This window comes from Glycine soja, chromosome 6, assembly GCF_004193775.1.
Source record: "Glycine soja cultivar W05 chromosome 6, ASM419377v2, whole genome shotgun sequence".
NCBI classification, from domain to species: domain Eukaryota; kingdom Viridiplantae; phylum Streptophyta; class Magnoliopsida; order Fabales; family Fabaceae; genus Glycine; species Glycine soja.
In genome coordinates, this window is record NC_041007.1 from 6,344,151 (window position 1) to 6,356,228 (window position 12,078).

The 12,078-nt window shown below is 29.8% G+C and overlaps 1 protein-coding gene across 2 annotated transcripts; it reads left to right on the forward strand.

The window, feature by feature from the left end:
* The first annotated feature begins 275 nt into the window (after positions 1-275).
* On the forward strand, positions 276-5,952 carry LOC114415111 (signal peptide peptidase-like). 2 transcript variants are annotated; one of them, XM_028379652.1, is made up of 12 exons: positions 276-421; positions 665-772; positions 1,049-1,164; positions 1,272-1,423; positions 1,512-1,597; positions 2,366-2,493; positions 2,763-2,813; positions 3,210-3,296; positions 3,431-3,500; positions 4,131-4,267; positions 4,364-4,441; positions 5,582-5,952. In XM_028379652.1, the coding sequence occupies exons 2-12, from the start codon at positions 733-735 to the stop codon at positions 5,660-5,662; spliced, it is 1,026 nt and encodes a 341-aa protein (XP_028235453.1). In that variant the 5' UTR covers positions 276-421; positions 665-732; the 3' UTR covers positions 5,663-5,952. The 2 variants fall into 2 exon arrangements, with proteins under 2 accessions (XP_028235453.1, XP_028235452.1); XM_028379651.1 differs by having other exon boundaries at positions 415-556.
* The last annotated feature ends 6,126 nt before the right edge of the window (positions 5,953-12,078 follow it).

Consider the following 12,078-nt stretch of genomic DNA (forward strand, 5'->3'; position numbering starts at 1 on the left):
CCTATTATATTTTAAATATGACATTTATTATTACATATAATATAATTATTAAATTTAATATATATTTTAATACATTAAAAAATTCTACATTTATTTTTTTATTTTTTATTCATTTAACGGTTTGACTACATATTAAATGCGATATTTATTGAATGTAATATATTTATAAATAAAATTAAATAAATAATAGTCGTGATTGAGATTTAACAAAGACAGAAGTTCCGAAATCTTACGTGGCGGCTTGCGAAAATTTGATTGGGTGAGATAGCTCAAACTACGTGGGTCGGTTTAGCAATAGCAGAGTCAAAGTTTGATGTATCGTCACCGTAAGTAACCGCGGCCCAATTGATTTCTCACAGCACATAACAATCACGGCCACTTTGCCACGTTCGCAATCAAACCTCTCTCTTTCACTCTTCCGGTAAATCTTAAAACCCTACTCTTCAATTTCTTTTCTTTTTTTATTTTCATTTTCCCAAATCAATTTCTCTCTCTTTCTCCGATCTGTTTTGCTTCTGGGGCTACCCGCTCCTGCAATTTGCTTTTGCGATTGGAGGTTCCTTTCTTTCTTTCATTCACCACGTTTTATCTCTCTCTTACAAAATTGATCGATGAATATTTTTTTATTATTTTTTTAAATTTTTTTGCTGTTTCTTGATCGCAGTGGAAGGCCATTCTCGCAACGTTTGAGTTCAGCAGATCCAGAATTTTTCAGAAACCAGGTTAAGGAGAATGAAGAATACGGAACGAATTGCCAATTTGGCTTTAGCAGGTTTGCTTCTCGTGTTTCATGCTTCAGTTGATACTCAAAATTTATTATAAGAAAAACCTTCAAAGTTACTACTGTCATTATAAGAAACCTTCAAAATTGATTATAAAATTGCTTCTCTCTTTTGGCATTCTAGTACAATGTAGTTGCTATATCATCCATTTTCTGATGGACTAGATGTTTTTCGAAATTTGATTCTGAATTACTAGGGTCTCGGATTGGGGGAGTGGGTCTTGTTTTTGTTTCTCAATGTTGATGGCATTTTATTTGTAATCACAGGTTTAACCTTAGCGCCGCTTGTTGTGAAAGTAGATCCGAATTTGAATGTTATTTTGACTGCTTGCCTCACTGTGTTTGTGGGATGTTACCGCTCCGTTAAACCAACCCCACCAACTGTAAGTAGTGATTCTCTGCTTATCCTATTCTTTGTATTGTGTTTTTCGTGGTCCAAGATATGATTTCCGTGAATCGTGTTGTTGATGTGTTGCTAATGGTTTTGCAGGAGACAATGTCCAATGAACATGCCATGCGTTTTCCCTTTGTTGGGAGTGCAATGTTATTGTCACTTTTCTTACTCTTCAAGTTTTTATCTAAGGACTTGGTGAACACTGTATTGACAGGCTACTTCTTTGTACTTGGGATTGTTGCACTTTCGTATGTTCTTTCCTCCATGCCCAATGTGCTTGTCATTTAGATTCAATAGAATATTTTTTTTAACATATTTGCTATTTTATGTCTACAGGGCAACATTATTACCATTTATTAAACGTTTTCTGCCAAAGCATTGGAACGATGACGTTATAGTCTGGCATTTTCCATATTTCCGTTGTATGTGACACCCTGCCTCCTTATTTTGTTTTTTCTTAATGTTAATATTCTTGCTATGAACTTGTGGTGTATCTAGCCTTTGGCTATTATTACCACTGATGACATTGACTGCTACTAGTTTTGTGATGTACTCGATGAAATATCAAAATGTTTGGGTTCTTTATTTAATGTCGAATTGACAATGAATATATTTTCCTCTTTTAACTATATATGTAAGTTTTAACCCTCCATTTAGTGATATTAATATCGATGAGTTGGTTATGGTGTATTTGCCTATACTTATACTACTTGCACGACATTATCATCTTGTAGGTTCTAATTGCATTCTTGAATGAATTTTGAACTATTTTCTAGAGAAGGGATTTGAAATTAACCCAGTATAACACAAAATAATGATAAATACACTCATACCTCACAGATCCCACATGGCTTATCACAATAATTAGAAGGGTAGTCATTCTATGATCATTGTAAAAATGGTTGACTAGCTGGCTATTCTAGCTATGCCCACTAATTATATGATTTTTTTATTTATAAGTTCTGTTGGTCAAAGTATGATCAGTAATTTCTTTGGCTAATTATTACACTTAACTATCTATGTTGTTGGTTTTTTAATACCTTATTTATTATCATGATATGATTATCCTCTTGTGTTGAATTGTTTGTATTGTTCTGTTACTTTTAGCTGTTTGCACTTGATCTAATTGACATTAACTTGCTTGTATCACGCAGAATGATATACTTTTGCTTAACAATTTTCTTACACAGCTTTGGAGATTGAGTTTACAAAGTCACAGGTCGTTGCTGGAATCCCTGGGACTTTTTTTTGTGCATGGTATGCTTTGCGGAAGCATTGGCTAGCAAATAATATATTGGGTCTTGCCTTCTGTATTCAGGTTTGTTGCATTTTCTATATATAAATGTCTGATTTTTTGGTCAATTGCGCCAACCAATTGATTATATTTTTTATACTAAATTTTGGGTATCCATTTTCATGGTTTGAAGCAATAAAATTTTAGAATTAAGCTTATTGCTTAGAAAATTAATTTAAAAATAAATTAAAATATTCTATCATATATGCTATGAATGTTTGTGTAATACTGTGAATCATTTTTGATTACTAGACAGTATTTAACACCGATGACTACATATTTATCACTTACAGGGAATTGAAATGCTTTCTCTTGGGTCTTTCAAGACTGGTGCTATTCTCTTGGTAGGTGTTTTTCTTTCTATCTTTAGTAATTAATGGTGCTCAAAGCTTCTTTTTAAGAAAACATATATACCAATAATCCTTTGGCTGAAGATAAACCATACCAATTGTCTTTGTCTCGTTCATCAAGACAAGCATTGACCCTTTTTGGTCTTAATGGAATACATTTAAAGGCCTTGACCTCAATTTGCTCTCTCATCTGATTTCTTAAGTTTCTTTGACCTTTTCAATCAAATGTGAGCTCATAAAATGTCGCTGATTGCATATTATGTTTTATTCCATGCAGATATAATAGAATTAGTCAGTTATTAAAAGATCAAACATATGCTTTTCATTGTATAATTCTCTCTTTTTGTTTCAATATGGTCTTTGACTCTCTTACATTCATGTATTTTACAGGCTGGTCTATTTGTGTATGACATTTTCTGGGTTTTCTTCACTCCAGTGATGGTTAGCGTTGCAAAATCATTTGATGCTCCAATAAAGGTTAAGTTTTTTGCTAATGAAATGGAGATTTCTGTTTGTCTTTGTGTGAATTTTAATTGTATATTTACTATGATATCAGATAAGAAAAATGTAATAAATCTATTCCTAATATTGTCATTCAAATTATTTTGCAGCTTTTATTCCCCACAGCAGATTCAGCAAGGCCATTTTCAATGCTTGGCCTTGGTGATATTGTTATCCCTGGTAGGATGACCCTCAAACTCTCTTCCCCTTCACAAGTTTTGGAACTTCCATTTAAGGAGACTTGTTCCCTTTTCTACCTTCTTACTTCAATGCCTGAATAACTCCTTATCCAAATAATAACAGACTCCTAAAGCTAATTTCAAAATTAAAAACTCTTGTGGTGATACTATCCCACTCCCCAACTAAAAACTCCTTCGTAAGAGACATTTTTCTGACCCTTATTTTTCTCATTGTGTGTAACTGTTTTGTTGAGTTAAACTGTTAAATTTGTTGAGTTTGCCTAACTGGTCTAACTTTAACATATGGCAGTGGTGACTGTATTTTAATGTGGATTTTATAAATATATTTTGCATTTATAAATCCAATCAGGTATAGTAGATGCAAATTCATGCTTTTGCTGGTTTAGTTTTACAGTTACAACGTTGAATTAGATTGATAAATAAGTATCTGTCCTTAGCTTTATGAGGATCTTTGACAATTTTGATGTGTTTTTACTTCCACGTTTGAAATGTTTATGCTGCAACCAATTGATGTATAAGATCCATGCATACATGTGAAAGGAAAAAATTTCTGTATAATCATTTGGTTGTTACTTCTATTTATTTTGACTACATATTTTTTTCCCTCCAGGTATTTTTGTAGCATTGGCTTTGCGATTTGATGTGTCCAGAGGAAAACAGCCCCAGTATTTCAAGAGTGCATTTGTAGGATACACTGTTGGCTTGGTCCTTACAATTGTTGTGATGAACTGGTTTCAGGCTGCACAGGTAACTGTGGTGTGGGGTTGTGAAACTATCATGGATTTTTGGTGATCAACCTTCTCTATTATTTTTCACACTTTCTAATTGTATTTCTTTTGCCAGCCGGCTCTTTTGTATATTGTACCTTCTGTAATTGGGTTTTTGGCTGCTCATTGCTTATGGAATGGTGATGTCAAACAGGTTTGTTTTCATTGCGTAGTTTTTCGATTTCTCTGGTCTCATATCAATGTTAATCATCCTTTTTATGCATCTAGTTTTCTTTCAATCATTAGTTTTACTTCAGTATAATGCTTCATGTTTTGTATTACTATTATGTAATTTGTATATGAGAAGTCTGTAAATTTGATTTATATCACGTGTTAAACTATTTACCCATCAATAAACAATAGGTGCGACATCAATATAATATTGCTGTAGACCTTTTGATGATTTTTTAGGAGGCATGAAATAGTCACTAATATTGGAAATTGAGTCATTGACAATATACCAAAGTTAAATTCTGTAGAATATTAGAGTTTGTTTGTTTCAAGTCATACAAATTTATTACCGGGAATGCGAGTTGGGAATGGATCATTCTCATGTTTGATACAAGTTATAAAAAATTATTCCGGGCATGATCTATTCCCTGGAATATATATTACAAATTTCTCTTTCTTTTTTAAAAGGGTGGGAAGTTATTTTATGAAATAACTTCTTACTATCACTTTATTCTATTTTTTTAGTATTTTTATTTTTTAATTGAAATAAATTTTTAAAATATTCCAAGAAATGTTAAGTAGTTACCAAACATGTTGAGGGGAATAGTTCCTAGGAATATCATTCCCAGGAGTATAATTTAGTCCGCGTAACAAACACTCCCTTAATTGACATGATCCTTAGCACCAGTGTACCAGTAACAATATGTACTAATTTTACCTTTAAGTAGATTGCTGAACCCTCTTTACATTTAAAGGTGCACCAAGTTATGAAATAGCTAAGCTATTTACAGATGATTATATTATATGTATCCATGCTTTCAAATTAGTTTATGAAGGATATCATTACCAGCAATTTAAGCAAACATGTAGAAGATGGGCTTCTGTTTACTACTTTCTAAAGGAAATTTTGCTTGTTATACACAGTTTTAAAAGGTTTCATGCAATGTATTTTGTTGGATTGGAAAACGACTATATTTTGGAAGTTATTGGAGATGTGATTGTGTCATTTTAAATGGTTACATATTAAGATTTAAAGATGGCTAGGATTTATGCCTACCGTGTATGCTTCCAAAATGTGGTTTAGCTAGTTCTAACAGCTTTTCTTCCTTTCTATCAAACGCAGTTGTTGGAGTTCGATGAGTCAAAGACTGCCAATTCACCTCAAGAGAGTGATGACGACAAGTCTAGCAAAAAGGTTGAATAAGTTGAAGCGTGCCCAATACCAATACTTTCGAGTCACAGAAAACCGTTACTTTTAAAGCTAACTTATTCAGCAGCACACCTATGTAACTGATTTTGATTTTAAAAAAATGTATTACTTATTTTTCAAATTGGCATTTTGCTTTTACTGCCTGACTGCCCGCCCAATCTGGGTTTCCATAGCAAACTTTTCAAGAATTTTCTTCTCTTTTCTCTCGAGCGCACTCGCACATGCAATTATGCTCTGCCTAAGATAATGAAAATGACACATTTTCAGCGGTGTTCTGTGAATAATTCTGAAATCTAGTCACTAGTTAATATTCTGTAGCATCTGCAATTGTTTTATTTGACTTTAGTTTGTTTACCATCCAATAAATGGATGCACCATGTTTAACACTCACAGGTAGAGCTGTCAAAACGGTGAGCACCCTATAAATGATCAATTTGATGCGACCCACTTAAGGTTGAGTCTTGAAATAAATGACCTTGTCCGATCCACCACGTGTTGGTGGTTAAACGGGCTGGTTCACAACCTACTTAAAATAAAATTAAATAAAATTATTTTTTTAAAAAGAAAATCCAAAAATTCATTTTTTTAGAAAAATTAAATTTTGAATAAATTAAAAAAATATTAGTTAAATTAAAAGTTTTACTATTCACACATCATAGCTAGCTACAACAAGAACTATGATAACAAAAATTTAGAAAAATAACAAGGATTTTATGTTTACATAATAATCTAAAATAAAATAATTTTGAACAAGATATTAAATAAATAAATTAAAATATAAAACTTTGAAGTCTTAAAATAATAATACAAAATAATAAATATATTTTGTAAGTGAATTATTTTTTTAGGTGAACCAACTAAATCCAACAGCTGGAATGAATTTGATAAGTTTTTCAACCAATCGTAAATTCTATATTTTTATGGGTCCAATTCGATCAAAATTCATGATGGGCTCGGTTATCTCGTGGGTTTAGACCCATTTTGATGACTTTATGGGTGGATTTTCTCTTGGGTGTTGCTAGGTGCACCAGGAATGTTGCTTGTGCACCCAGCATACAAAACAAATTTTCTAAAATGCCCTTCATACGGATCATCCGTATGAGTTATACCGATCACCTCCTGATCCATAAGTGTTTTTCCCAAGCAAGAATCGAACTTGTGACTTTCGCGTTATTAATGCAACATTCTAACCAACTGAGCTAATAGGTCAATCATGTTATAAAATAAATAATGGTGTTATATATAACAATAAAATTTCTAATGTATATTTAATGCGCATGTAAATTTAAATAATAAGTCTTGTGACAATTAATTTGATATAACTTATACGATTAGTATTAAATATACATTAAAAATTTTACTGATAACAACATTTATTTTATAACATAATTGGTCTATTAGCTCAGTTGATTATAACTTTGTATTAATAACTTGAAAATCACATAAAGGACATTTTGGAAAATTCACTTTATATACTGGGTGCAAGCAACGTGCCTGCTGCACCCTTTCCTCATTTCAACTAATTTTTTTTCTACACCCTCTAAGTGAGGACTTAAACCATTAAATATATATTTACGAGACCCGAGCCTATTGTTATCATTAATTACTTATTGGTTGGCTTTTAAAAACATGTCAACAATGTTCTTAATACATGGAAAGAAAAATATAACAAAATTATATAAAAAGTAAAAAATAAAGATAATTAAGATAAAAAGTAGATATACTACTCACTAGGATCAATTTAACGATAAGGGTTAAGGTAATTTGTACGAAATTTTGTTACTGTTATTGTAAAAAAAATTAATAGGCATAATTTTTTTCAAGTCAAAACCCACTTTGTAAGACGTGACCGATAAGAGAAAGGAAAACAGACTCTCCATCTTATTAGTAATTTCGATTGGAGGAGAATGAGAGAAAGAGAACAGGAAATATTTTTTTTTTTAATTTTATGACATTTGATTTAGAAATCTAAAAAAGGGAGGAAAACATAGAAGAATGAAAATAAAAGAGTACGTTGAAAAATTGTATTGTTAACATGTTTTAAAATATATTATTTTATTACAATTTTTTTAAGGTATCCTAATTAAGATAATAGACTAAATCAAACACATCACCAATGATTGATTAGACACAAAGTATTTAAAATGTAAGATTGTAAAGTATAAGACAAATGCTAACTATTAGGGGAAAAAAATATTAAATACTGCCGTTAATGTACCTTTTTCATAATTCTTAATAAGTATCTCAGACATTGTTTAACAGCATCCTAATTCCTAACTATAAATATCGGTGGAAGTAGTAGCACATGTTTTTTGTAAGCAAATAGTAGCAGCACATGTTAAAGTTATATTTTTTTTTCTTTTTTTCATTACTTTTCTTTTCATCTTTCAATCAGTTGCAGGTTGCAACTCAATAAATAATAGCAATAATTTAGTATATGCGTCAGCAGATTATTATAATGTGAATCTCGAGGACACAACAAAGGTACTTACTACATATCTACAGTATTCAATTTAATATTTATAATTAGCTGGTGCTGGTAAGTATAAGGTTTCGACATGTATATAATTTTTTTTTTATGAATCGACACGTATGTAAATGTTATCATGTCACTTAAGAAAGGCTTAAATATTTTCCTAAAATTTAAATATTTTATTTTTCAATGTCTATAATTTTTTTGATTATTTAATTTTTAAAACATATTTTTATTTCTTCAGTTTTTATCATTAGATAATTATGTAAAAAATGTGATGAGAAATAAAGTGGTACCTCACCGTATTAGTTTTTTTTTCATTCATTCTCACCGTACTAGTTGTCCTTAAAAAGTAAATAAAATATGTTGGTTACGAATATTTTAGAATATTAGTTAAAAATTAATAAAAATGCATTTAAAATCATTAGTTAAAGTTTAATAAGAAAATTATTAAAAATACATCTAAAATCATTATAGTATGTATTAATAATATTTTCTAATAATTTTATAATTTTAGTTAATACTCTATCGAGTTACAATAAATAAATTACTTTGGAGATGTAAAATCCATAAAAATAACATAATTCTTTTGAAAGAAACTCACTTATTTATTATCCGAAAGAATTAAAGACAATATTATAAAATTTATAATATTTATATGTGTTCAATCAATTGAATTAAATATCTTTTAGTAAAATAACTATTTAATTGTTGATGAGAAATTAATTGTTAATATTACATGTGTTTATCTATTATTTTTCACATATTTTTATTTAAAGACAACCTTATTTGATAAACTATCATATACTAAACATCTTTAAGCTAAGATTCGAAGTTCATATCTTGCTTCACCACTTTGTGAGATGTCCCAACTCCCTTTGATCTACATATGTGTCTAACACACTTAATGTTGATGTATGACTAAGGTTTTTCATGGCCATACATCATTTGGCGTATTTTTTACATTATATTATATATTGGACAATTAATTTTTTTCTTTTTCTTATTAAAGCAGACATCTAACTAGGTTGAAATTTGTTCTTTCAGAATATTCACATGTGCAGATTCAACATCCAAGATCCGAATCTGAAAGAAAACAATGAAGATGTCAAACAACTGCGAGATACAGATACAGTGGTACAGAACTATGGCCATTGCAATAACTCAATAATTCTTAATGCATTCCCAACAAACATAGACTTTTATATATCATTGAGAAGATTTAGCTTGCCGTTAAATAATATATTAATTTCACTCCCCGTTAAATAACACGCACTCGCGCAGAGTCTAGCATGAATCGCGTTGGATTATTTTATTTTATTTTATACATAAAAAAGTCTGTCTAATTTGCTACTCGTTGTTTGACTGAAAATTGTTTGAGTCATCATCTACAAATTTAATCTTAATTGATTTTAATTTTAGCTAAGAATAATTCAAAACAATGATTGATTCTGTTTAACTGAACGGAAAAATTGTAAGTTATGTTGATATTAAATATTACAGACTCGACCACATTAACCATCTCCAGTAGGTTTAATTTGTTCAATGGTTTGGGGCTTCTTCTATTGGCTATTGCCTGTCTTGGAGAAGCATGTTCCAATAAGACGTGTTATGGGGGAATAGAGATCGAGAAAGTTGTTTTGCCATCAAAATATAAGATGAGTTGAATGATTAAAAAAAAATTACCAATTTGATCTCTTATACTAATAAAATTAATATTTTAATAAATTAATATTTACTCATAAAAAAAAGTTATTTCATCACAGTGTTGCACATTAGGGAAGTTCTCAATGAAGATTGGGAGGTAATACACACTACGGATTCAAGCACTAGAGGTTGATGTATGTACGGCTTGGTTGCTCTAACTCAACTAGGCAGTAATTTGGTGTTTTTGTGAGATTTTTTTTTGTTAAATTATTTATTTCATCTCTATAATTCATGATTCTTATTTTTTTAATTTTTATAATTTGAAAATAATATTTTTAATTTCTATAATTTATATTTTAATTCTCTTTTAATCCTTCTAGTTCAAAAGAAAATTAAAATATATATTATACAAATTAAAAATATCACTTTCAAAGATTAAAATAGAATTAAAATATAAATTATAAAAACTAAAAAAATCACTTTCAAACTATAAGGATTAATATAAAATTATAGGAACTAGTAATTTAAACTTTTTTTATTTTTTTGTTTTTAACATGGTCTAAACGCATTTCTAAACAGCCTACGTTTCAGTCTTTGATTAGCAATTTCTTATATCTTGACAACCTTTCAGACACGTTATACATACTGTATCTAAGCTTATTCGACGTTGATAAACCATACTTGACGCAACAACACACTGAATTAATAATCGTAAGGTGACGTTGACAAACACCATAATACCAACCCTACATTCTAAAAGTGGCATGAAAGATGAAACCATGATAATTTAAAATGACAAAGCCAAAAGAAAGTGACTTTTACAAAATGGAATAGTAAATGTGACTTTAAGCTTTATCATACAGACATACACCTTTTGAACTGTGCAGAGGGACAACACAGACAAATTGTCTGACTTTCATTTTCATATCCATGCACCTTCCGAATTTCATCCTTGAAGTTTCAAATTCGATTATTTTCTTCTTACATCTAGCTTATTCTGTCGTTGTTATGCTACATGGATTAAATATTTGTTTAAAAGTTAAATAATACATAATTGATTTTAAATAATTAAATAAAATTGAACTATATATATGATTAAATTAATTAATTTGAATCTTATATTTAATATATCAAGCATTTAAAGCATCAAGTGAAGGAATAGAAACCCAACTTTGCTAGAAAGGCAGCTGGACCATTAGCATCGATCTCTTCCAACATAGGCTAGCTACTTGCACCGTCCATTGACTCTTGATAATTTCTGTGATCACATCAAAATTTTGAGTATGAAATTCATTATCAGAATCTTCCTTATGTAAAAAGAAGAAGAAAAACTTTAAAAGCATCAGATTCCAAAGAGAACAATTCTAATTCCTCTGTCCCAACTACTACTACTACTTGGTAAAGATCACACCATTCTTAATTGCTATTAATTCAGCAAGAGGTCATCTCCATGACTATCAAAACTAGAAAAACCAGCTATATATCCAGTTCCCCCTTTGAATCACATCAACTGAATTGTTTGAGTTTTCTAGCTATAATTTCAGAGACATGTACACATCACAATCAGTCTGTAATTCATCGATCTCTTCTATTGATCAATGAAATTCTGCTTTTAAAAAAGAACTATTCATGATTTCGACCTAATACAAGAAATATATAATTCCTTATTTAAAATAAGTTATTATTGTACGTTGTTACTATTTGCTATTTAAAAAATGATTGGATTTCATTTTTCACCACCACTAAAATTTATCAAGCAGTCATCGTTATTGACAAAATTTAGTTAAATTATTAATGATGTAAGTTTTCTGACAATATGTCATTGCTCTTTGTTTATAAACAATTTATCTTCTTTTGTTTTAGAAAAGTTTGATCCTTATTTTGGTGCTTTAATTTAACCTTTAAGTTAAAACTTAGAGTTTTGTTATATTCTTTCATAACACTGTTTGTTTATTTATTTATTTTAAACATTATCAAAATTATATACGCACACCATTCTGTATTGCCAAATTCATATACTTGATAATTTATAAAATTAATAATGTTTTGAAACTATCCAATGATACGTGGACGTAGCATAAACGGAATAATACAGAGGTATATAATTTATTATTTAGAAAACATCATGATTGTATTGACTTTTGGGTATTGGAGAACATAGAAACAATTAAGGTAGAATAAAACGCTATGTTGCGCTGACAGTGACACCACGTTTTTTTTTGTTTTTTTATAGAGTGGCATCACATATTACAAACTTCATAATGTGCTGGCTATATATTTATATATGCAC

Coding starts and splice junctions, on each gene's coding strand:
- LOC114415111 (XM_028379652.1), top strand. CDS start 733: ATGAAGAATACGGAACGAATTGCCAATTTGGCTTTAGCAG. Junction 3,501..4,130: donor TGGTGATATTGTTATCCCTG/GTAGGATGACCC, acceptor TTTTCCCTCCAG/GTATTTTTGTAGCATTGGCT. Junction 4,268..4,363: donor ACTGGTTTCAGGCTGCACAG/GTAACTGTGGTG, acceptor TTCTTTTGCCAG/CCGGCTCTTTTGTATATTGT.